The sequence below is a fragment of the Erinaceus europaeus genome, chromosome 10 (genome assembly GCF_950295315.1).
Source record: "Erinaceus europaeus chromosome 10, mEriEur2.1, whole genome shotgun sequence".
Classification (NCBI taxonomy): Eukaryota; Metazoa; Chordata; class Mammalia; order Eulipotyphla; family Erinaceidae; genus Erinaceus; species Erinaceus europaeus.
Window position 1 is genome coordinate 1512814 of NC_080171.1, and position 25389 is coordinate 1538202.

Here is a 25389-nt window from a genome sequence, read left to right on the forward strand (position 1 = left end):
CAGCACTGTGACTAACAGGGTCAAGGCTCTCGACACACACAAGCAGACATAAGCAGTCTCTTGCAGACCCTTTCTATTTGGAAAGTATTTATTTGTTTGTTTATTTATTTTACCAAAGCACTGCTGAGTTCTGGCTTGTTGTGCTGCTGCTGGAGATTGAACCTGGGACCTCAAAGGCTCGGTCAGGGAGGGTCTTTTTCTCCTTTTTTTTTTTTAATTTTTATTTGTTAAAAGGAAACACTGACAAGACCATAGGATAAGATTGGTACAACTCCACACAGTTCCCATCACCAGAACTCCACATCCCATACCCTCCCCTGATATCTTTCCTATTCTTTATCCCTCTGGGAGCATGGACCCAGAGTCATTGTGGGATGCAGAAGGTGGAAGGTCTGGCTTCTGTAATTGCTTCCCCGCTGAACATGGGTGTTGACAGGTGGATCCACACTCCCAGCCTGTCTCTCTCTTTCCCTAGTGGGGCAGGGCTCTGGGGAAGCAGAGCTCCAGGACACATTGGTGGGGTTGTCTGTCCAGGGAAGTACAGTTGGCATAATGGTAGGATCTGGAACCTGGTGGCTGAAAAAGAGAGTTAACATACAAAGCCAAACAAATTGCTGATTAATAATGAACCTAAAGGCTGGAACACTGCAGATAAAGATTTGGGGTCTCCATTTTGGAAATATCCACTAGGTCTATTTTAGATACATTCCAAAGGGACCGTGACTATACTAGTTTTTTCCTGAGCCTGACATCTAATATGCAGAAGGATCCAAGTTATTGTCTGGGAAGATGATGTCATGGCTGGAAAGGGGGATATAAAGCTGGATCAGGGAAGAGAGTAGCTCCCAAATATGGGAAAGATGTATAAATATTATTGACTGTAAACCCCATCAATATGCTCTGGGGCCCATATTTGGCACAGGGGCCTCTGTGTGCTCTGCATCCCTGTAGGTCTGAGCTCACATTTTGTGGTCATGAGCAGGATTGTTCCAAGCTGCCCTAATTTCAGGACCCATCTTCCCCAGGTGATAGAGTATGTTGTCCAGCCTCCCTTCAGAGAATGGAACATTTTCTAATAAATGAAGCAAGCAAGTAGAAAGACCTTAAAAGACCCCATAAAGTACCTAATGAAATAGTTTCTACCTTCCTCACCTACCTCCTATTTTACTTCCGTCACTCACTCTAAAGATAACCTTATCAAAGCAAGGACTGCAAAAGTGGAGTGAGGGCAGGAGACTGGCATACTATAACGATGACTCTTTAGTCACTGTCAGGCCGCCCCATCAGCTGGGGCCCTATCAGGGAGTCCTGAGATTCCCACACAGACATGATGGGCCTAGACCTCTAACAGACCCCTCTCCCCACTGTGACCACTCATCTCCATCTGGTACAGCACAATGGACCCCTTGAGGGGGGGATAGGCTTTGTCCTCAATGTGGAGGGAGAATTTTGCAGAACCATATCACTGTCTCTCCAGCCATCAACCCTTCTGTTGTGTTTGACCCTCAACTCTACTGCCCTACAGATGTGGAGGCACCCTCAGTGGACTGGTGCCGGTCTCCACCTCCAGTCCAGGTCTCCGAGAAGGAGTATGCAGCCAGCTGGGAGGAGCCACAGTTCTCAGACAACTCAGGTAAGAGCAGGTCTGAGTCAGCATGGGGTAGGGCTCAGTCTCTCATCCCAGCTCAGGTCAGACAAGCAGGTCTGAGTCAGCATGGGGCAGGGCTCAGTCTCTCATCCCAGCTCAGGTCAGACAAGCAGGTCTGAGTCAGCATGGGGCAGGGCTCAGTCTCTCATCCCAGCTCAGGTCAGACAAGCAGGTCTGAGTCAGCATGGGGCAGGGCTCAGTCTCTGTCATCTCAGCTCAGGTCAGACAAGCAGGTCTGAGTCAGCATGGGGCAGGGCTCAGTCTCTCATCCCAGCTCAGGTCAGACAAGCAGGTCTGAGTCAGCATGGGGCAGGGCTCAGTCTCTCATCCCAGCTCAGGTCAGACAAGCAGGTCTGAGTCAGCATGGGGCAGGGCTCAGTCTCTCTTTACCTTTTTGAGAGTATGAAGGAGAGACTAAAATCAAATACTCTTGAACTGTGTTTTATCACTGTGTTAGTCAAAATGATTTATAACTAAGCTGCTCATGTAATATTTAACAATTTTATTTCTCCATGGAATTCTGTGGTATTTCTCTGTATTGGGCATTTACTTTGTGTTTGATTTTTTAAAATAATTTCTTTATTGGGGGATTTACAGTCAACAGTAATTTACACTGGTTTGTACATGTGTAATATTTCCCAGTTTTCCACATAGCAATTCAACCCCCACTAGGTCTTCCTCTGCCATCATGTTCTGTTTTATTTAAATATGTATGTATATTATTTATTTATTATTGGATAAAGACAGAGAGAAATTGAGAAGGGAGTCGGAGATAGAGAGGGAGAGAGACAGAGAGAGACACCTGCAGCCCTGCTCCACCACTCATGAGTCTTTTCCCTTGCTGGTGGGGACCAGGGGCTTGAACCTGCATCCTCTCCAGGCGCACCACCACCTGGCCTGGCCCCTCACTTGGAAGTTTTTTGTTCGTTTGTTTTTTTGTTTCTTTATAAATATATTGAGTCTCAAGACTTGTCTTAAAAGTATGAACTAAGCATTTTACTAGTATTTATATATCGTATTCACACATTTGGACAGAGATAAAAAAAAAAAAAACCTTAAAAGTCCATAGGAAAGCAGAACAATACGTAAATTCAGTTTTGTTTCACTTTTAGGGCTTTAAATCCAATTCATATAGATTAAATATGTCTCTTAATTAGATTGCTAGTTTTCAGGTGGGCTTGGTCCAGTCAGGTAAAAATCATTTATTTCACAAGAATAAAATTTAGTAAAGCGTTTGGACCTTGTGTGCTGCCAGAGTGGAGAGACTTCATTTTCTCCTGGCAGTGGCCCACTCAGTGTGAAGAGCATGCCGCCCCGCTGTCTGGTGAACACAGGAAGTGGGAATCAGAACCAGAGTGACTGCAGCTCAGTGACCCCAAGGACTTCTCTCCCCTCCCTAGGAGCCCTGCTGGCAGTCACCAGGAGTCACACACCAGGGGACCTTTTCCCACACGGGGAGACGGTGGTGAGCTACACGGCCACTGACCCCTCGGGAAACAACAGGACCTGTGACATCCACATCCTCATAAGAGGTATATTTTCACAAACCTCCCTGGATCTAAACACTGGGTCAGTGTTGCGCTCTGCTTGTGGGCGCCTCTGACGGAAACAGGTTTTAGATTTTCTCTGGAATGACAGCAGCGTTTGTTCCTGGTCTTCCTCCAGAACTCTCGGGTGTTTCTGTTTCTGGGGAGGGGACTGAGGTCTGGGATCTTGAAGAAGAATCACATATCACACACACACACACACACACACACGCACGCACCACATCAAAGACGCCACCATCACATCGGAATGTCTTTCTCTTAAAAGGGGACAGCTCTATAGGGTGGCCTGTGCCCTGTGCCCTGTGCCCTGTGCCCTGTGCCCTGTGCCCTGTGGCCTGTGCCCTGTGCCCTGTGGCCTGTGCCCTGTGCCCTGTGCCCTGTGCCCTGTGCCCTGTGGCCTGTGCCCTGTGCCCTGTGGCCTGTGCCCTGTGGCCTGTGCCCTGTGCCCTGTGGCCTGTGCCCTGTGGCCTGTGGCCTGTGGCCTGTGGCCTGTGCCCTGTGGCCTGTGGCCTGTGGCCTGTGGCCTGTGCCCTGTGCCCTGTGGCCTGTGCCCTGTGGCCTGTGGCCTGTGCCCTGTGCCCTGTGGCCTGTGCCCTGTGCCCTGTGCCCTGTGGCCTGTGGCCTGTGCCCTGTGCCCTGTGCCCTGTGGCCTGTGGCCTGTGGCCTGTGCCCTGAGAGAAGGTGGAAGAGGAGACTTTTGAAGTTAGGAAACTGACAGATTGACTTGAGTTTCCAGCTGTCATTACTCTCCCTTATGGGAAATTGTGTACTTTCTTCCAGGGTAGTCTTTCATGAACATTTTATGAAGAATTTTTCTAAAATTAAAACGTCTTCTTATAATCTTATGTGGAATGCTTGAGGAGACAGATTCGGAGAATTTATTGGTTATATAAACTTATTAAGTTTATATTTTTACTAGGCCAAAAATAACAATCCCAAATCAGAAATATTTTTTCATAAAACATACACACTCTCTAGTATCACATATGCTAAGCAACCTTACATTTTATTACTGACTTAACATTGCTTAGCAAAACCATGTGATGACAGGTACCTCACCGCTCCTGTCACCAGCAGAGCTCCGTGTCCCACCCTCCACTGGAAACTGCAATGGTTCTCCCGAGGCCACAGATATGGGTTGACTATTATTTCTGTAACTACCAATATTTGCCTATCTTTTCTATGAAATATATATAATATATAAATATATATTTAATATATATTATATCTAATTTAATATATACAATTTAATATATAAAAATATATATTTGCCTATCTTTTCTATGGTCCTGCCTACTCTTCCTTTCAAAGTCACAGCTACACTGATGACTACATCCAAATGCCGCTGCTGTTTCCCCTCTCTCTCTCTCTCTCTGGGTCCCGATGGAATTTGGGTTCAGAGCCCTCTGGTCATATTCCCTGACATTTCTCCCCTTCTGGGAGTCTGGACCAAAATTCTCTGTGGGACGCAGAAGGTGGGAGTTCTGGCTTCTCTAACTGGTTCTCTGCTGAACATGAACATTAGCAGATCAACTCATCATAGGTAAAGCTTTTAGAATCTGCCTGTCTAGGAGTTAAAAGCAGATATTACTGCAGCCCCAAAATAAGAATTCATGGCAAAAACTGCTTAGGAATTGTAGGCAGGAGTTCTTTTCAAAATTCAGTACAGACTCCTGGAATTTCATGTCTGCTTCTCGTGTGACTGTGCAGTGAACAGTGCAACCTCCTTTGCAGGTTCTCCCTGTGAAGCTCCATTCACGCCTGCAAATGGAGATCTCGTGTGCACTCAGGACAGCATTGGAGTGAACTGTACGTTCAGCTGCCAGGAGGGCTACGATCTCCCCGAAGGGTCCACGGAGAACTATCACTGTGCCTATGAAGATGGCGTCTGGAAGCCACCATACTCCACCGAGTGGCCTGACTGTGCTTGTAAGAATTCTTCTCTGAGTTCCTTCGGTGCATCTTCAGATTTGTGTATGTGGGGCTCTTCCCAAGCATTAGAGGGAATTCTTCCCACAGGTATGAGGCTGGTGCGTGGAAAGGTGCCATGAGGTTAAGGTGTTTGTGGGTGAGAGAATGCTTGTTCCTTGATTTAAACTATCAACGTACCGGTCTTCTCATAGGTTCTGTGGTGACGTGACGGAGTTCCATAGAAAGCAAAGCTATTGAGTCCTCCACTGCTGTTTACAGAAATATCTGAAGAGACTTGTCTCTAGCTTGTACTCAACTTATAAAGTTGAACTTAAAACACAATTTAGGGAGTCAGGCGGTGGCGCAAAGCACAAGGACCGGCCTAAGGATCCCTGTTCTAGCCTCTGGCTCCCCACCTGCAGGGGAGTCACTTTATAAGCAGTGAAGCAGGTCTGCAGGTGTCTGTCTTTCTCTCCCCCACTCTGTCTTCCCCTCCTCTCTCCATTTCTCTCTGTCCTATCCAACAACAACAACAACATCAATAATCATAACAATGTTAAACAACAAGGACAACAAAAGGGAAAAATAGCTAAATAAATATAAAAAATAAAAAACAATTTAATATATAATAATTATATATTAGTTATATATAAAGTCATATATTTAGAACCAGCCTGTGTGAGAAATAAAGACATTCTCTTTAATTAATCTAATTTAGGTTCAGAGCTTTTTCTATAACCTTAAATACAGATTGTTATAAAAATAACTAATACTTTTTAAAAAAATTTTATTTATGAAAAGGGAACATTGACAAAACCATAGGATAAGAGGGGTACAACTCCACACAATTCCCACCACCAGAACTCAGTATCCCATCCCCTCCCCTGACAGCTTTCCTATTCTTTATCCTTCTGGGAGTGTGGACCCAGGGTCATTGTGGGATGCAGAAGGTGGAAGGTCTGGCTTCTGTCATTGCTTCCCCGCTGAACATGGGTGTTGACAGGTGGAGCCATACTCCCAGCCTGTCTCTCTCTCTCCCTAGTGGGGCAGGGCTCTGGGGAAGCGGAGCTCCAGGACACATTGGTGGGGTCATCTGCCCAGGGAAGTCCGGTTGGCATCATGGTAGCATCTGGAATCTGCTGGCTGAAAAGAGAGTTAACATACAAAGCCAAACAAATTGTTGACCAATCATGGACCTAAAGGCTGGAATAGTGCAGATGAAGAGTTGGGGAGTCCTCCATTTTGTAGATAGTTAGTAGGCATATTTTAGTTATATTCCAAAGGGCCTGTGGCTATACTAGGTTTTTTTTCTTTTCTTTTTGCCCCTGAGCCTAAAATCTGATATACCAGTGGATCCAAGTTATTGTCTGGGGAGGTGGTGTAATGGCTGGAAAAGAGACCAGAAAGCTGGATCAGGGAAGAGAGTAGCTCCCTAATATGGGAAAGGGGTATAAACATTGTTGACTGTAAACCCCATCAATTTGATGTGATCTGGGGCCCATATTCAGCTTAGAAGCCTATGTGACCTCTGCATCCCTGTATGTTTTAACAACAGATCTGAGCTCACATTCTGTGGTCATGAGTAGGAACATTCCAAGCTGCCCCAATATCAACCCATCTCCCTCAGGTATAGCATAGAGTATGTTGTCCAGCCTCCCTCCAGAGGATGGAACATTCTCTACCACTGAATAACTAATACTTTATCTATAGTAAATTAATATTCTCTGGAGTGAATCTTCAAGCCACTACCATAGATGTCAATGTCTTCGGAAAAGCATGAATACATTTGCTTAATCAACTCTTTTTTTTTTCCTTGTTTGGGAAGTAAACTTAAAAGTTTTACTCACCTCTGTCACAGATGAAGACAGTAGGATCTCAGTGGTCATACAGAGGAATCATTTTAGGAATATTTTAAACATCTAGCTGTGTCTAAGCACGCAAGTTTCTGATCCAAACAGAAATGATGCTGATAGAAATCACATTTTCAAGGACTGCTACTGCATATCGTATTTTAAAGTTTTTATGTCTCTGTTGAAACTATAAATACATAGGCTGTGATAAGATGTATTTGACCCAGCCAGGATTTCCCCAGACTCCCAAGATATTATGAAATATATCTACACACATCTCCCTAGATGTTCCTTGTCCGTCTGACTGGGAAGGAAAGAGTGATGTTTCCATGCGGAGTCATGGCCGGCCAACAGTGCGGTGGTCCTGGATGTGTGGCCCCATGACTAGTCTACAGACTCTTCTTAACCACTGCCCCTGATTTTTATGACAGTTCTTTAAGCAGGATGAACTAGAGTTATTTCACACAAAGCTAAATGTTTGCTTCCTCCACATTTTCAGTAAAACGCTTTGCCAATCACGGGTTCAAGTCCTTTGAGATGCTATATAAGGCGACTCGTTGTGATGACACAGAGCTGCTGAGCAAGTTCTCTGACGCCTTTGAGACTACCCTGGGGAAGATGGTATGTGCACAGTGCTCCTTTCTTGCTTGTAATATGATACTTTTTTAATTCTTTTTTTTTCTTCTTCTTCCTCTTTTGCCTTCAGGGTTATCACTGGGAATCTATACTGTCACTATGAATCCACTGCTCCTCCTCCACCCCTTTTTATTTTGTTGTTGCCTCCAGGGTTATTGCTGGGGCTCGGTGCCTACACTATGAATCCACGGCTCCTGGAGGCCTTTTTTTCCATGTATGTTGTTGTTGTTATTGATGTTGTCATTGTTGGATAGGACAGAGAGAAATTGAGAGAGGAGGGGAAATACAGAGAGGGAGAGAGAAAGACAGACACCTACAGATCTGCTTCACTGCTTGTGAAGTGACCCCCCCCCTGTAGTGGGGAGCCAGGGGCTCAAACCCAGATTCGTGTGCCAGTCCTTTCACTTAGTACTGTGTGCACTTAACCCACTGCACCACCCTCGGCCTCCATCGTCCCTTTACTGCTTTGGTATTGGGTCACTTGCAGGTGAAGCTTCCTGTCCTGATGATTCCCTTTTCTTTTTACATAAACTTGTTAGACATTTAGAATGAGTCATAGTTTGTTTAAAGTACTTCAGAGATGAGAAATAGGTGAACCTATATTAAACATGTTTAATTTCTTTTGTTGTCACCTGAGTTATCAGTGGCTTCATGACAAACTTACTACTGCTGGTGACTGGTTCTAGCATGCGAACCAGTGGGGATTAAACCAATGAAAATAGTGATTATGTAAATAGACTACAACATCAAGCAATGCAACAGAAGGGGTCATAGAAGCAGAATTTAGAAGCAGACCAACATTTCCCCCTTTCTTTTTAACTAATGGCCATAGTATCAGGAGTGTGGGTGAACAGAAACCTATATCGTACAGGCATTTTCAAAAGAACTGGCACAAGACAGGGAGGAACAAGTAAGAGAGCAGCAAGAACCAGTGTGATGCCAAGGGGAGGCCTGGGGGGGTTTTCTTGCCTAAAAGGGCAGAGCCTAGCAGGCGAAAGGGCGTTTCCTGCCTCTGGGGGCATCTTTTGCCTCAAAGGGCGTTTCCTGCCTCTGTGGGCAGGACCTACTAAGGAGGGGGAATTCCTGCCTCTGGGGGCAGGGCCTGCAGACGAGCGGGATGCAGTTCAACAATCTAATCTCTTCTAATCTCTCTTCATTAGAAAGCCCTGTCTTTCATATCTCCTGAGGCGGAAGTGTCAGGAAGAGGAAGTACGTAGGATGGGGGGTGGGGAGAAGGAAAATAGCGCAGAACCAGTGGGGATTAAACCAATGAAAACAGTGACTATGTAAATAGACCACAGCCTCAGGCAATGCAACAGAAGGGGTCTCAGAAGCAGACCAACACCAACACCATGTCCAGTGAAGAAGCAATTACAGAAGCCAGAACTCCCACCTTTTGCTCCCCATAAAAAATTTGGGTCCAGGCTCCCAGAGGGATAAAGAACAGGGAAGCTTCCAATGGAGAAGATGGGACATGGAACTCTGGTGGTGGGAACTGTGTGGAATTGTACCCCTGTGATCTTACAATCTTGTTAATCTCTATTAAATCACTAATAATAAAAAAAGAAAGTGTGAGAGGAGCTTTTCCAACTCCATTTTTTTCAGCAGGAAAATAAAAATAGATGCAGCCGAAACCAAGAGTGGGAGAAGTTGTGGGGGTGGTGTAAAGTCCTAGGAGACTAGGAGTCTGTGCACTAAGGAGCTGCTGCCCTTAGAGAGAACTGCCCTTGGAGACAGTTGCAGGTTCCCTTTTCCTGCTCCGTGACGCCCTGGGAATGAGCCAGGGAGCATTCAGACTAGAAACATCGCAGGAGCCCGGGGCTTCCCGGAGCCACTGTTAGACACAGAAAGAAGAGTCGTAAGGCGAATCCTGCTGATAGAAGCCGACAGAGGCTGCAGGTGAGGAGCGGGAGGGTCAGGAGCCTTTGTAGAGAGACAGCGAGCTCCCTTTGCTGGCAGAGAGACACGGTCAGAGGACCTGCCTCTCAGGAGCACAGAGACATGACTCCACCCTCTTGGTTCTTTCCTGTGTAGGTGCCTTCCTTTTGTAGTGATGCCGACGACATTGACTGCAGACTGGAGGACCTGACCAAAAAATACTGCCTTGAGTACAACTACGACTATGAAAACGGCTTTGCGATTGGTAACTATGGGGTGTTGGTGGTCGGCCACCTCTCCTGCAGAAGTGGAGAGCAGATTCAAAGTAGTGGGTCAGACCGGGGACTATGATTAAGCTCCCCATCAGATATTTTGCATAATTTGATTATATGTTTAGGGAGTCGAGCGGTAGCACAGTGGGTCAAGCGCAGGTGGCGCCAAGCATTGAGTGGGGTGACAGGGATTTAAATTTTAACAGTGTATAACTGCCATTTATATAACACAGGTGTATCTTTACATATCCTGTTTGTATATGTGTAATATATATCTGATCTACTCTAACACTTAGTAAAGGACACACTGATAACAGCCTGAGTTTCGCTGCTTAGTTGGGTGCCTTAAACATCTAACTCTGTTCAGCCAGACCTGTCCAGCAAAGTGAGCCGCTTGTTGAATTTATCTGAATTCACTGAGAACTTTTAAATAACAGTTAAAATGGAAAACAACTCCAAGTCTCCAATATGGAATTCTTTATATAAATTAGGACAAACTGGTCTATGAAATACTATGTGTCCGCTAAGAGGAGAGCATACTATTGAGAGAAAAATACTAACACTCACTAGAAGCTCATTTATAAAATGGTGTAAACACGCATCAGCTCGTGCCTACCCATCACACGGTGCCTGTGATCTGTTGCAACACGTAAGCCACACGACACCACACAGGACCATAGATACCACAGAGAGAATGCGGACCTGTGAAACTGATCTTAGAGTCTCTGTGCTAATAATAATATGCAGAAGCAGCGTCACATTTTTCTCTGCCCCCACTGCCCAGGGCCAGGTGGCTGGGGAGCTGCTAACAGACTGGATTATTCTTACGACGACTTCTTGGATGTTGTGCGGGAAACAGCCACAGGCCACACAAAAGCCAGGCCTTTACGGAACAGAAGAAGCGCCCCATTATCTGACCACAAAATTAAATTGGTTTTTAATATAACAGGTAAGGAGGTTCTATCTAGTTGAAAACAAAAATGATGTAATGTTCTTGGCTGCAAACCCATTTTCCAGACCTATTTGTTACATCACTAGAAAATGGCCTTTGTGGGAGTTGGGCGGTAGTGCAGCGGGTTAAGCGCAGATGATGCAAAGTGCAAGACTGGCGTAAGGAACCCGGTTCAAGCCCCCGGCTCCCCACCTGCAGGGGAGTCGCTTCACAGGCGGTGCAGCAGGTCTGCAGGTGTTCATCTTTCTCTCCCCTCTCTGTCTTCCCCTCCTCTCTCCATTTCTCTCTGTCCTATCCAACAACAATGACATCAATAACAACAGTAATAACTACAATAATAAAACAACAAGGGCAACAAAAGGGAATAAATAAATAAATATTTTTTTAAATGGCCTTTGTACAGGGAGGTGTGGGAAGGGAGGGGTGGGTAGACAGCATAATGGTTATGCAAAGAGGCTCTCAGGCCTGAGGCTCCCAAGTCCCAGGTTCAATCCCCAGCACCACCATAAACCGCAGTTTAGCAGGGCTCTGGTGAAAAAGAAAGAAAGAGAGAGAGAGAGAGAGAGAGAGAGAAAGGAAGAAAGAGAAAAGAAAAGCATGGCCTTTGTGAATAAAAGTTATTTTTTTCTATTTTATTTCGCAGTTGTATGGTTGCAGTAATTTTGACATGGTAAAATAAGGCATGTTTTAAAGAAGCAAGCATTTGAAGGACTTTAATATTTTTTTCCTTTATTGGGGGGATTCACAGTTTACAGTCAACAGTAAAATACAGTAGTTTGTACATGCATAACATTTCCCAGTTTTCCACATAACAATTCAACCTCCACTAGGCCCTCCTCTGCCATCATGTTCCAGGACTCGAACCCCCCCCCCCCGAATCTTTCTGGTGCAATACACAAGCTCTAGTCCGGGTTCTGCTCTGTTTCCCTTCTGATCTCCTTTTCCAACTTCTGCCTGTGAGTGAGACCACGCCATACCCATCCTTCTGTTTCTGACTTAGCTCACTTCACATGACTCCTTCTAGCTCCATCCAAGAGGCGGTGGAGGTGAAGCCGCCACTTTTAATAGCTGAGTAGTATTAAAGGCACTTAGTGTATTTTAGTGAGGAATTCTTTGAGATACATATATATATATCATGTTCATCATGTGAGAAAAAGATAAAAACTAACTTTTCTGGGCCGTAGTCACTTGCATTGGCTGTGTGACCACTGAGTGTGTGAATGAGTGTGAGTGCATGAGTGTGTGTGAGTGTTTGAATGAGTGTATGAGTGTGCATGAATGAGTGTGAGCGTGTCTATGTAAGTGTGAGTGTGTAAATGTGTGCGTGTGGTGCATGTGAATGAGTGTGTGTGCGTTTATGTGAGTGTGTATGAGTGTGTGTGTATATGTGTGAAAGTGTGAGTGTGTCTGTGTGTGGGTGTGTGTTGTGATTGTGAGTGTGTGTGTATGTGTGAGAGACTGTATGAGTGTGTGTTTGTGATTGTGAGTGTGTCTGTGTGTAAGAGTGTGAGTGTGAGTGTGAGTGTGATTGTGAGTGTTCTGCTGTGTATGTGTGAGATATAGTGTGTGAGAGTGTGACTGTGTGTGAGTGTGTGGGGGGTGAGTGTGTGTGTGGTGTGTATGTGAGTGGTGTGAGTGTGTGTGTGCTATGAGTGTGAATGTGTGTGAGTGTGAGTGAGTGTGTGTGATGTAAGTCTGTGTGTGATGTGAGTGTGTGTGAGTGTGTGGTGTGTGTGTGGTATGAGTGTGTGTGTGTGAGAGTGTGTGTGTGTGAGTGTGTGTGTGTGTGGTGTGTGAGATATAGTATGTGTGTGAGTGTGACTGTATGTGATGTGTGTGAGTGTGTGGTGTGTGTGGGGTGAGCGTGTGTGTGTGTGGTGTGAGTGTGTGTGTGAGTGTGTGTGGTGTGTGTGTGTGAAATATAGTATGTGTGTGTGTGAGTGTGACTGTGACTGTGTGTATGTGATGTGTGAGTGTGAGTGTATGTGAGATATAGTATGTGTGTGAGTGTGACTGTGTGTATGTGGTGTGTGTGTGAGTGTGTGGTGTGTGTGTGTGAGTGTGTGTGAGATATAGTATGTGTGTGAGTGTGACTGTGTGTATGTGATGTGTGTGTGTGTGATGTGTGTGTGAGTGTGAGTGTGTGTGTGTGTGTGTGTGTGTGAGAGAGATATAGTATGTGTGTGAGTGTGACTGTGTGTGGTGTGAGTGTGTGATGTGCATATCTGGCAGACCCAGTTAGAGTCTAAGTGACCTTGTGAGCCGGGGCCATGCTTACATTCACAGCAGATGATGGGGGGTGGAGGAGATAAGCTGAGATGAGGGGAGACGGCCTCACCGCTGTGCTGGGGCCCCTCTGTGTGGCTCTGCAGCAGTCATGGGGGCCAAGCCCCTGTCAGATCACAGGCCACTCTCTCTCCAGCCCTTGCGGTTTTAACTGTTACTCATGTGCGGTCCCCTGGTAAGTGATGCTCAGTTACGTCTAGCTGCCCCTGAAGGTTCTGGACGTGCCAGGCGTCCCGAAGCACCGCGTCTGTGCGTGCTGTTTTATCTTGTGTCCTTCTGATCTCAGCCAGTGTGCCCTTACCCGAGGAGAGAAACGATACTCTGGAACTGGAGAATCAGCAGCGACTCATTAAGACCTTGGAAACTATCACGAACCAGCTGAGAAGGACCCTGCACAAGGAGCCTATGTATTCCTTTCACCTGGCCTCCGCCACGCTGGTTGCCGACAGCAACTCCTTGGAGACGGAGAAGACTCACCTCTTCTGCAGACCCGGCTCGGTGCTGAGAGGGCGGATGTGTGGTAAGTCTTGTCTTTGTCATGGACTTGCAGTGCACATTTCCCAACGGCGGAGAGATACTGAAATGAGACCTATCGTTGTACAGTCGTTACTGTCTGCAGAAGCTTCTTCGCTACGAGCTAAGACAGGAAAATGGTTGTAGGTTGGAGACTCGGTGTTCTGTTTATTTAGACATCTGTAGACACAGAGCCTTCAGCCGCTGTTGTACGTGATGCTTTGACGGCTTCTGTACTGTGTGACTGACCAACTGCCATATTTCATGCTGTTCAGAAACTTTACGAAGTACCACTCATATTAAGCACCTCTTACAGACAAATGAGAGCACTGAAGCCACAGAGACGAAGAACTTGGCCAGTAAGTCTCACCCCTAAGACGAGAGGGATGCTTAATTCCCTGCCAGGTGGCCAACTCTAGGTCACACAGCATAAAGTAGACATCTTCCATTTTTATTAGTGATTTGACTAGGTTTAACAGAATGATAAGACTCCATGGCCATAACTTCAGGGTGTCGGTTACTTCCCTCCGTGAAAGCTGCGCCCTGCTCCCCATAACCGCCATGCTTCTCACCAAGTCTAGGAGACAGCTTGCTTGCTGAAAGGAACAATTCAGATAATTCAGTCTGAACTGTGTCCGTCACCTGCGGGCAGACACACGCCCATTGAGTAGCCACACCCTATCTTGTTTTTTATCTTTGTTTACTGACTAGAGACAGCCAGAAATTGAGAGGCAGGGAAGATAGAGAGCGAGAGAGGCAGAGAGACACCCGCAGCCCTGCCTCACCACTCATGAAGCTCCCCCCTGCAGGTGGGGACCAGGGGCTTAAACCTGGTCCTTGGGCACTGTGACATGAGTGCTTAACCAGGTGCACCACCGCCTGGGCCCGCCACTCTTTATCTTTCCCCCTCCTCCTCCACCTCCTCTTCTCCCTTTCCCTCTCCTTCTTGCCTTCCCCCTCCTGCCTCCTCTCCTCCCCCTCCCTGTTTCCTCTTCCCTGTTCCCTGTTTCCTGTTTCCTCTTCCCTGTTCCCTCTTCCCCCCCTTTTTTTTTCTTCCCTACAAGAGCACTTCTCAGCTCTGGCTTATGGTGATATGGGGGATTGAACCTGACACTTGGGAGATTTAGGCATTAAAGTACTTTTATGTAATCTTTATACTATATTATCCTCTCCTTCCCAACTCACTCCCTTCAAGCTTAAGCCCTATTTTAGATCACTGCAATCTGGACGAATTCCACCTTGTTACTCAAATGTGTCACTAATATATAAATAATAAATAGATAAATAGATAGATAGACAGATGATAGACAGATAGATGATAGACAGACAGACAGATGATAGACAGACAGATAGATGATAGACAGACAGACACATAGATGATAGACAGATAGATGATAGACAGATGACAGATTTCCTCTAAAATATGGACACTCAGTTGAGCCACGTGACATGAGTCTTGGGCTCATTTTCACTTTCACTTTTCACAAGTGGTTCTAAGATGGTGAGATGATGGTGTCCAGTCCCCTCCACAACCACCACAGTTCTGTGTCCCGACACTCCCACCTCCCAGAGAGCCACCAGAGTCCCCACAGGCCATAGAAACACGGCCCCTTTTCTGTCGCTTTGGGGTCACATCTCCTGTCGGAAAAATCTTCCTCAGCAGCTGAGTCACTTGCGTGAGCCCAGGTCTGTGTTCAGAGGACGCTAGAGCCCGCCCTGCCCACTGCCCCAGGTCTGTGTTCAGAGGATGCTAGAGCCAGCCCTGCCCACTGCCCCAGGTCTGTACGCTAGAGCCAGCCCTGCCCACTGCCCCAGGTCTGTGTTCAGAGGACGCTAGAGCCAGTCCTGCCCACTGCCCCAGGTCTGTGTTCAGAGGACGCTAGAGCCAGTCCTGCCCACTGCCCCAGGTCTGTGTTCAGAGGACGCTAGAGCCAGCCCTGCCCACTGCCCCAGGTCTGTGTTCAGAGGATGCTAGAGCCAGCCCTGCCCACTGCCCCAGGTCTGTGTTGAGAGGACGCTAGAGCCAGTCCTGCCCACTGCCCCAGGTCTGTGTTCAGAGGATGCTAGAGCCCGCCCTGCCCACTGCCCCAGGTCTGTGTTCAGAGGACGCTAGAGCCAGTCCTGCCCACTGCCCCAGGTCTGTGTTCAGAGGACGCTAGATCCAGCCCTGCCCACTGCCCCAGGTCTGTGTTGAGAGGAAGCTAGAGCCAGCCCTGCCCACTGCCCCAGGTCTGTGTTCAGAGGACGCTAGAGCCAGCCCTGCCCACTGCTCCAGGTCTGTACGCTAGAGCCAGCCCTGCCCACTGCCCCAGGTCTGTGTTCAGAGGACACTAGAGCCAGTCCTGCCCACTGCCCCAGGTCTGTGTTCAGAGGACACTAGAGCCAGTCCTGCCCACTGCCCCAGGTCTGTGTTCAAAGGACGCTAGAGCCAGTCATGCCCACTGCCCCAGGTCTGTGTTCAGAGGACGCTAGAGCCAGCCCTGCCCAGTGCCCCAGGTCTGTGTTCAGAGGACGCTAGAGCCAGCCCTGTCCACTGCCCCAGGTCTGTGTTCAGAGGACGCTAGAGCCCGCCCTGCCCACTGCCCCAGGTCTGTGTTCAGAGGACGCTAGAGCCAGCCCTGCCCACTGCCCCAGGTCTGTGTTGAGAGGACGCTAGAGCTAGTCGTGCCCACTACCCCAGGTCTATGTTGAGAGGACGCTAGAGCCCGCCCTGCCCACTGCCCCAGGTCTGTGTTCAGAGGACGCTAGAGCCCGCCCTGCCCACTGCCCCAGGTCTGTGTTGAGAGGACGCTAGAGCCCGCCCTGCCCACTGTCCCAGGTCTGTGTTCAGAGGACGCTAGAGCCAGCCCTGCCCACTACCCCAGGTCTGTGTTCAGAGGACGCTAGAGCCAGCCCTGCCCACTGCCCCAGGTCTGTGTTGAGAGGACGCTAGAGCCCGCCCTGCCCACTGCCCCAGGTCTGTGTTGAGAGGACGCTAGAGCCCGCCCTGCCCACTACCCCAGGTCTGTGTTCAGAGGACGCTAGAGCCAGCCCTGCCCACTGCCCCAGGTCTGTGTTCAGAGGACGCTAGAGCACGCCCTGCCCACTGCCCCAGGTCTGTGTTCAGAGGACGCTAGAGCCAGCCCTGCCCACTACCCCAGGTCTGTGTTCAGAGGACGCTAGAGCCCGCCCTGCCCACTGCCCCAGGTCTGTGTTCAGAGGACGCTAGAGCCAGCCCTGCCCACTGCCCCAGGTCTGTGTTGAGAGGACGCTAGAGCCAGTCCTGCCCACTGCCCCAGGTCTGTGTTGAGAGGACGCTAGAGCCAGCCCTGCCCACTGCCCCAGGTCTGTGTTCAGAGGACGCTAGAGCACGCCCTGCCCACTGCCCCAGGTCTGTGTTGAGAGGACGCTAGAGCCCGCCCTGCCCACTGTCCCAGGTCTGTGTTCAGAGGACGCTAGAGCCAGCCCTGCCCACTGCCCCAGGTCTGTGTTGAGAGGACGCTAGAGCTAGTCCTGCCCACTACCCCAGGTCTATGTTGAGAGGACGCTAGAGCCCGCCCTGCCCACTGCCCCAGGTCTGTGTTCAGAGGACGCTAGAGCCCGCCCTGCCCACTGCCCCAGGTCTGTGTTCAGAGGACGCTAGAGCCCGCCCTGCCCACTGTCCCAGGTCTGTGTTCAGAGGACGCTAGAGCCATCCCTGCCCACTACCCCAGGTCTGTGTTCAGAGGACGCTAGAGCCAGCCCTGCCCACTGCTCCAGGTCTGTACGCTAGAGCCAGCCCTGCCCACTGCCCCAGGTCTGTGTTCAGAGGACGCTAGAGCCCGCCCTGCCCACTGCCCCAGGTCTGTGTTCAGAGGACGCTAGAGCCAGCCCTGCCCACTGCCCCAGGTCTGTGTTCAGAGGACGCTAGAGCCAGCCCTGCCCACTGCCCCAGGTCTGTGTTCAGAGGACGCTAGAGCACGCCCTGCCCACTGCCCCAGGTCTGTGTTCAGAGGACGCTAGAGCCAGCCCTGCCCACTGCCCCAGGTCTGTGTTGAGAGGACGCTAGAGCTAGTCCTGCCCACTACCCCAGGTCTGTGTTGAGAGGACGCTAGAGCCCGCCCTGCCCACTACCCCAGGTCTGTGTTGAGAGGACGCTAGAGCCAGCCCTGCCCACTACCCCAGGTCTGTGTTCAGAGGACGCTAGAGCCAGCCCTGCCCACTGCTCCAGGTCTGTACGCTAGAGCCAGCCCTGCCCACTGCCCCAGGTCTGTGTTCAGAGGACGCTAGAGCCAGCCCTGCCCACTGCCCCAGGTCTGTGTTCAGAGGACGCTAGAGCCAGCCCTGCCCACTGCCCCAGGTCTGTGTTCAGAGGACGCTAGAGCCCGCCCTGCCCACTGCCCCAGGTCTGTGTTCAGAGGACGCTAGAGCCAGCCCTGCCCACTGCCCCAGGTCTGTACGCTAGAGCCAGCCCTGCCCACTGCCCCAGGTCTGTGTTCAGAGGACGCTAGAGCACGCCCTGCCCACTGCCCCAGGTCTGTGTTCAGAGGACGGTAGAGCCAGCCCTGCCCACTGCCCCAGGTCTGTGTTGAGAGGACGCAAGAGCCCGCCCTGCCCACTGCCCCAGGTCTGTGTTGAGAGGACGCTAGAGCCCGCCCTGCCCACTACCCCAGGTCTGTGTTCAGAGGACGCTAGAGCCAGCCCTGCCCACTGCCCCAGGTCTGTGTTCAGAGGACGCTAGAGCACGCCCTGCCCACTGCCCCAGGTCTGTGTTCAGAGGACGCTAGAGCCAGCCCTGCCCACTACCCCAGGTCTGTGTTCAGAGGACGCTAGAGCCCGCCCTGCCCACTGCCCCAGGTCTGTGTTCAGAGGACGCTAGAGCCAGCCCTGCCCACTGCCCCAGGTCTGTGTTGAGAGGATGCTAGAGCCAGTCCTGCCCACTGCCCCAGGTCTGTGTTGAGAGGACGCTAGAGCCCGCCCTGCCCACTGCCCCAGGTCTGTGTTCAGAGGACGCTAGAGCACGCCCTGCCCACTGCCCCAGGTCTGTGTTCAGAGGACGCTAGAGCCAGCCCTGCCCACTGCCCCAGGTCTGTGTTGAGAGGACGCTAGAGCCCGCCCTGCCCACTGCCCCAGGTCTGTGTTGAGAGGACGCTAGAGCCCGCCCTGCCCACTACCCCAGGTCTGTGTTCAGAGGACGCTAGAGCCAGCCCTGCCCACTGCCCCAGGTCTGTGTTCAGAGGACGCTAGAGCACGCCCTGCCCACTGCCCCAGGTCTGTGTTCAGAGGACGCTAGAGCCAGCCCTGCCCACTACCCCAGGTCTGTGTTCAGAGGATGCTAGAGCCCGCCCTGCCCACTGCCCCAGGTCTGTGTTCAGAGGACGCTAGAGCCAGCCCTGCCCACTGCCCCAGGTCTGTGTTGAGAGGACGCTAAAGCCAGTCCTGCCCACTGCCCCAGGTCTGTGTTGAGAGGACGCTAGAGCCAGCCCTGCCCACTGCCCCAGGTCTGTGTTCAGAGGACGCTAGAGCACGCCCTGCCCACTGCCCCAGGTCTGTGTTCAGAGGACGCTAGAGCCAGCCCTGCCCACTGCCCCAGGTCTGTGTTGAGAGGACGCTAGAGCCCGCCCTGCCCACTGCCCCAGGTCTGTGTTGAGAGGACGCTAGAGCCCGCCCTGCCCACTACCCCAGGTCTGTGTTCAGAGGACGCTAGAGCCAGCCCTGCCCACTGCCCCAGGTCTGTGTTCAGAGGACGCTAGAGCACGCCCTGCCCACTGCCCCAGGTCTGTGTTCAGAGGACGCTAGAGCCAGCCCTGCCCACTACCCCAGGTCTGTGTTCAGAGGACGCTAGAGCCCGCCCTGCCCACTGCCCCAGGTCTGTGTTCAGAGGACGCTAGAGCCAGCCCTGCCCACTGCCCCAGGTCTGTGTTGAGAGGACGCTAGAGCCAGTCCTGCCCACTGCCCCAGGTCTGTGTTGAGAGGACGCTAGAGCCAGCCCTGCCCACTGCCCCAGGTCTGTGTTGAGAGGACGCTAGAGCCAGCCCTGCCCACTGCCCCAGGTCTGTGTTCAGAGGACGCTAGAGCACGCCCTGCCCACTGCCCCAGGTCTGTGTTCAGAGGACGCTAGAGCCAGCCCTGCCCACTGCCCCAGGTCTGTGTTGAGAGGACGCTAGAGCCCGCCCTGCCCACTGCCCCAGGTCTGTGTTGAGAGGACGCTAGAGCCCGCCCTGCCCACTACCCCAGGTCTGTGTTCAGAGGACGCTAGAGCCAGCCCTGCCCACTGCCCCAGGTCTGTGTTCAGAGGACGCTAGAGCACGCCCTGCCCACTGCCCCAGGTCTGTGTTCAGAGGACGCTAGAGCCAGCCCTGCCCACTACCCCAGGTCTGTGTTCAGAGGACGCTAGAGCCCGCCCTGCCCACTGCCCCAGGTCTGTGTTCAGAGGACGCTAGAGCCAGCCCTGCCCACTGCCCCAGGTCTGTGTTGAGAGGACGCTAGAGCCAGTCCTGCCCACTGCCCCAGGTCTGTGTTGAGAGGACGCTAGAGCCAGCCCTGCCCACTGCCCCAGGTCTGTGTTCAGAGGACGCTAGAGCCAGCCCTGCCCACTGCCCCAGGTCTGTGTTCAGAGGACGCTAGAGCCAGCCCTGCCCACTGCCCCAGGTCTGTGTTCAGAGGACGCTAGAGCCAGCCCTGCCCACTGCCCCAGGTCTGTGTTCAGAGGACGCTAGAGCCAGCCCTGCCCACTGCCCCAGGTCTGTGTTCAGAGGACGCTAGAGCCAGCCCTGCCCACTGCCCCAGGTCTGTGTTCAGAGGACGCTAGAGCCAGCCCTGCCCACTACCCTAGGGGCTCCTTGGCTTTGGCTCTCTCCCCCCCCCCCACCCCGGGATCCAAGTCAGGAAGGACCTTGGCTGTATCCTTCTCACTGTTGCCTGCAGCTGCCCGACAGTATCACTAAGTGCACGTTGAAAGGCCTCTTCATCCAGACTCCAGGGCAGAGCTAATGCATCTGTCTCTTTGGGAAGAAGCCTTGGAACAAGCATTCTGGCGAAGCCTCAGGTAGCTCCTGCAGGCTTTGCCGCCTCAGAATGACTGGACGCTGATACCCAGTGTCTTCTCTGCAAGAAGACTGAGGCCGACCGCTGTCTTGCAGGGTGTTCAACTCTCAGCTTTGGTCTTGGGGTTTCTGAACTTGTGGAGGCCTGACAGACAGCTAACCAGATCTCCCAGCAAACAGTGCCTGTTTCAGATTCCTTCACATCTCCCTCAGTGGGCACTGACCTCTCCTAATAGAGGCAAGGTCTGTGTAATTCGCCTACTGTGTGACTCTGTCTGGCTGCTGTTTCTTTTTTTTTTTTTTTCCATGTATTTATTCCTTGTTGTTGCCCTTGTTGTTTTATTGTTGTAGTTATTATTTGTTGTTGTTATTGCTGTCATCATTGTTGGATAGGACAGAGAGAAATGGAGAGAGGAGGGGAAGACAGAGAGGGGGAGAGAAAGACAGACACCTGCAGACCTGCTTCACCGCTTGTGAAGTGACTCCCCTGCAGGTGGGGAGCCGGGGACTCGAACCAGGGTTCTTATGCCGGTCCCTGTGCTTTGTGCCATGTGTGCTTAACCCACTGCACTACCACCCGACTCCCCTGGCTGCTGTTTCTATAAATAGCATTGCAGTAGAGTCCATTTCTTGGGGGTGGGGCTGTTCATAGGAACAGCAAAGAAAACGCTTGGAAGATTACAAAATCTCCAGTTAACCGGAACAGCCATTGCTTGGCCCTCCTCTGCCAGCAACCATTCATCGGTGAGGTGTGTGCTTCCCTGTGCATTTACACTGTGAGGCTCCCTTCACTTGAGCCCTTAACCTTGGTCAACAGGAGTTTTCCTTTTAAAAGGAGTCTGCACTGTGGGGCAGAGGACAGTTTCTGTAAGTTTAGCCCTGGAAGCAACCCGCCAGCAGCACTGTGAGCCTGAGGAGGTGATGTTGGGGGCCCCGCAGCTTCCGGGCTTCGGGGGAAAAGAGGTTGAGTCCTGCTGTGGAATCCTTGACAATCGGCCGTGTTTCTGGCTTGCTCCCTCTGCAGTCAGCTGTCCTCTGGGCACCTCCTACTCTCTGGAGCATCATGTCTGTGAAAGCTGCGCGGTGGGGTTCTACCAGGATGAAGAAGGGCAGCTGGAGTGCAAGTTCTGCCCAGCGGACACCCGCACAGAATACCTGCACTCCAGGAGCATCTCTGAGTGTAGAGGTAGGGGCCTGGAGGCCGGGCTGAGAGCCGGCCTTGTTTGCAGTCTGGAGAGCTGCATCATGGAGGGGGCTGGGCGGTGGCGCAGTGGGTTAAGCAAACTCAATACTAAGCGCAATACTAATACTGGGTTCGAGCCGCGGCTCCCCACCTGCACAGGTACGCCTCACAAGTGGTAAAGCAGGTCTGCAGGTGTCTAGCTTTCTCTGTCCCTCTCTATCTCTTCCTCCTCTCTCAATGTCTCTCTGTCCCAGCCAACATAATGGAGAAAATGACACTACCAGGAGTGGATTCACAGTGCCAGCACTGAGCCCCAATAATAACCCTGGAGGAAAACAAAAGATGTCTACAACCTCCATGAGGCTCTTCCTCGAACCACTTTTACTTTACTCTGTGCCAACCCTCAGGTGGCACGGTGTTTGGGCAGAACTAGACATGAAGGAGGATTCTTATTTAGGCAGCAAAGAAGCTCTGGCGTTATACACCTGAAACCCCGCTCGGGCTTCTGTTTCTGTCCCTCAGGAAGACAGCCAGCGCACAGCCTGAGAATTTGTAGAAGTTCGCCAACATACTGCTTGGCCCTTTGGTAGTTCCTTTTGGAGCTGGTATTTCCCAACTCCACTCCAGAGTAGCTCATTGACACCTTCTGTGTGGCGAGCTCGCGCTGCGTGATAAGAGACGTGACAAAAAGGAGTCTGAGACCGTATGCAGACAACGTAGGCAACTCAACTGCGACCTGTGTGCTCAGAGTGACTTCTGCATCTTATTCTAGCCTGCGTGCATTAAAATGCAGGGAGCCCCGTCCTGCACTTTGCTAGTTGTGGAGCTTAGTACCATCCCTGCTACCCCTGCTACTTTTCTTTTCTCAGCTCAATGTAAACCAGGCACCTACTCATCCAATGGGCTGGAGACGTGTGAGTCATGTCCTCTCAACACTTACCAGCCAGCGCACGGCGCCCAGAGCTGCCTCTTCTGCCCAGAGAACACCTCCACTGTGAAAAGAGGGGCTGTTAGCATCTCTGCTTGTGGAGGTGAGCAACACCTGGGGAGTGGACGTTTCACCAGACTTCTGTGTCCCATCCTCTTTATTGGAAGCTTCTTTATCCCTCTAGGAGTATGGGACAGAATTCTTTATGGGGAGCAGAAGGTGGGAGTTCTGGCTTCTGTAGTTGCTTCTCCGCTGGACATGGGTGTTGGCAGGTGGCTCCACACCCCCAGCCTGTGTCTGTCTGTCCCTAGTGGGGCAGGGATCTGGGGAGGGGAGGCTCCAGGACACATTGGTCACCTGCCCGGGGAAGTCAGGTTGACGTCATGGTGGCATCTGCAACTTGGTGGTTGAAAAGCATTAAGAGATAAAGCAGGACAAAATGTTTAATAAACAGGAACCTGAAGGCAGGATTAACTCCTTACAGGTAGTTTTCCAGCAGATAGAATGAGGGGTCTTCATGTTGGAAGAAGCAGGGAAGCCTATTTTAGGTATGTTCCAAGGGGCCTACGACTTTCACTAGTTTTTGCCTGAGCCTGACAGCTAACATGCAGGTGGAGTAAAAGTATTGTCTGGGGAGATGGTGTCAGAATGGAAAGTAGAACTAGGAAGCAAGATTAGGGCAGAGAGTAGCTCCCAAATGTGAGGAAAGTACATAAACACCATTAACTGTTGACCCCGTCAGTGGGGCCCAGGACCCATGTCTGTTCCTGTTCAGCTCGGGAGCCTGCGTGCCCTCCGAGTCCCAGTCAGTCTGAGCTCGCGGTCCCTGGTCGCAGCTGGGAGTCAGTCTCCCTGTAGACAGTCAGCTTCCGTCCATCCAGCCGGCACAAGTCTAGACATCTGAGGACAAGCAGCGCTAAAGCAGCTACTGGAGCAGGGAGGTGGAAGCTGTGGCCTCAAGCAGCAGGAAGCATGCAACTTACTCCAGGGCATGCAAGCCTCCATTTGACTGGGCCTCTTCCTCACTTACAAAGCAAGTTCTCTGCGACATTCCGTGAGACTGCCACACAGCCTGTGAATCCTGGCACTGCTCCCTAGAGCTTGAAGCCGTGCACAGTGATGCAGGTGGCTTCTCCCGTGCCAGTACGTTGGCCTTACTGAAGCCCAGGCTCCACCCCTCAAACTCTCTGACTGAATAGTATCACCACTAGTTTTGTTTATAAACTTCCCCAGGAAATTCTGCAGTGACAAAAAAGGTTGAAAACCACTAACTGGCTCTCACCTGTCGGCACTGAGGACTTGTTAAAACTCAGCTGTGTTCCATCCCGACGTTTAAATCCAGCCCATCTGGTGTGGCGTCTGAATGACCCGCCTTTCCAGCTAGTTCTCAAACGGTGATTATTCAAGTGGGCCCAGGACGACCTTCTGCGGCCTGCTGGTTTGATGTGTCACGAGAGGGAACATGGGAAGGAGGCGCCAAGGCCCTTCCCCGTCATTTGGGATTTTGTTATCTGTGTGCATGGTGTGGGGGTCAAACTCAGGACCTCACACAGGTCGGGCATATTCTAATGCGCCCCCTTGACTCAAGACGAACACTCACTGGCTCAGTTAAAAAGAAAGGGGAATTTCATTTTTCAAATACCGCTGACTTCCCTCCCAAGTAGTTTTCCAGCACTGCCAACACGGAGGTATAAACAGAAGGAAACAGAACTGAGGAATACTTAAAATGACAGTGAGCTGGGGCTGACTGTCAAGACCAGGCCGCAGCCAGCAAGTCCTGGAGTTGCACCTTCAGGAAAGTTGGTGGAGGGGCCAGGTGGTGGGCGCCCAACAGAGCACATAGGCTGCCTTCCTGAGGACCTGGTTCAAATCTCCCACCCCCATCTTTACCTCAAGGGAGGAAGCTTCATAAACACTGGGACAGGCCTTCAGGCACCTCTCCTCTCTGTCTCTCTGTCTCTTTTGCCCTCTTGTCAAAAAAGAAAGAAAAAGAGAAAGTGTCTGTCAGGAATGTTGTGATTGTGCAGGCACCAAGCCCGGCAATAACACTGGGGGGGGGGGGGGGGAGGGAGGAAGCTGCCGGACTGAAATGTCAGCAACCTTTAGGAGAATTGTTTCTCTCTCTGTTCTCTACACCTTTATTTTAAAAGCCTAAATCAGCCGTGGAGGTGTGTTTAAGAGGCCACTCTGTGGGTTCCTGGATTCTTTCTCACTCACATGCACACGCACTCACACTATCACACAGTCACACACTCACACCCACACACTATCATACACACTCATACACACACGCACACACACTAACACTCACACATTCACACACTCTCATACACACTCACACACATGCACTCATACTCACACACTTATACTCACACGCACACTCACACTCACACACACATGCACACACACTAACTCTCACACATTCACACACTCACACACACACACTCACACACTCATACTCTCACACACACTCATTCATATACATGCACTCACACACACATACTCTCATACTCACACACACTCACACACACTCACTCTCACACACACTCACACTCTCACACACACACATGCACTCACACACTCACACACATTCTCATACACACACATTCTCACACTCACACACTCTCACACTCACACACTCTCATAGTCACACACACTCACACACACACTCACACACACTCACACTCTGACACACACTCACACACACGCACACATTCACACACTCTCACACACTCACACACATGCACACACAGTCTCACACACACACTCACACATTCACAC

At 50.9% G+C, this 25389-nt stretch overlaps 1 protein-coding gene and 1 long non-coding RNA gene across 2 annotated transcripts in view; both read left to right on the top strand.

The window, feature by feature from the left end:
* SVEP1 (sushi, von Willebrand factor type A, EGF and pentraxin domain containing 1) overlaps window positions 1–25389 on the top strand; it is a 215554-nt gene that overhangs the window by 98919 nt on the left and 91246 nt on the right. Inside the window, exons 10-18 of the mRNA XM_060199027.1 lie at window positions 1526–1633; window positions 3049–3180; window positions 4930–5124; window positions 7456–7577; window positions 9627–9735; window positions 10527–10691; window positions 13267–13500; window positions 21522–21683; window positions 22550–22711. Of these exons, the coding sequence (XP_060055010.1) occupies window positions 1526–1633; window positions 3049–3180; window positions 4930–5124; window positions 7456–7577; window positions 9627–9735; window positions 10527–10691; window positions 13267–13500; window positions 21522–21683; window positions 22550–22711 (1389 nt within the window). The remainder of the gene's footprint in view (window positions 1–1525; window positions 1634–3048; window positions 3181–4929; window positions 5125–7455; window positions 7578–9626; window positions 9736–10526; window positions 10692–13266; window positions 13501–21521; window positions 21684–22549; window positions 22712–25389) is intronic.
* On the top strand, window positions 12490–13175 carry LOC132540693 (uncharacterized). Its single transcript, XR_009551859.1, has 3 exons — window positions 12490–12541; window positions 12669–12821; window positions 12861–13175. It is a non-coding gene; the product is annotated as an uncharacterized LOC132540693 (long non-coding RNA).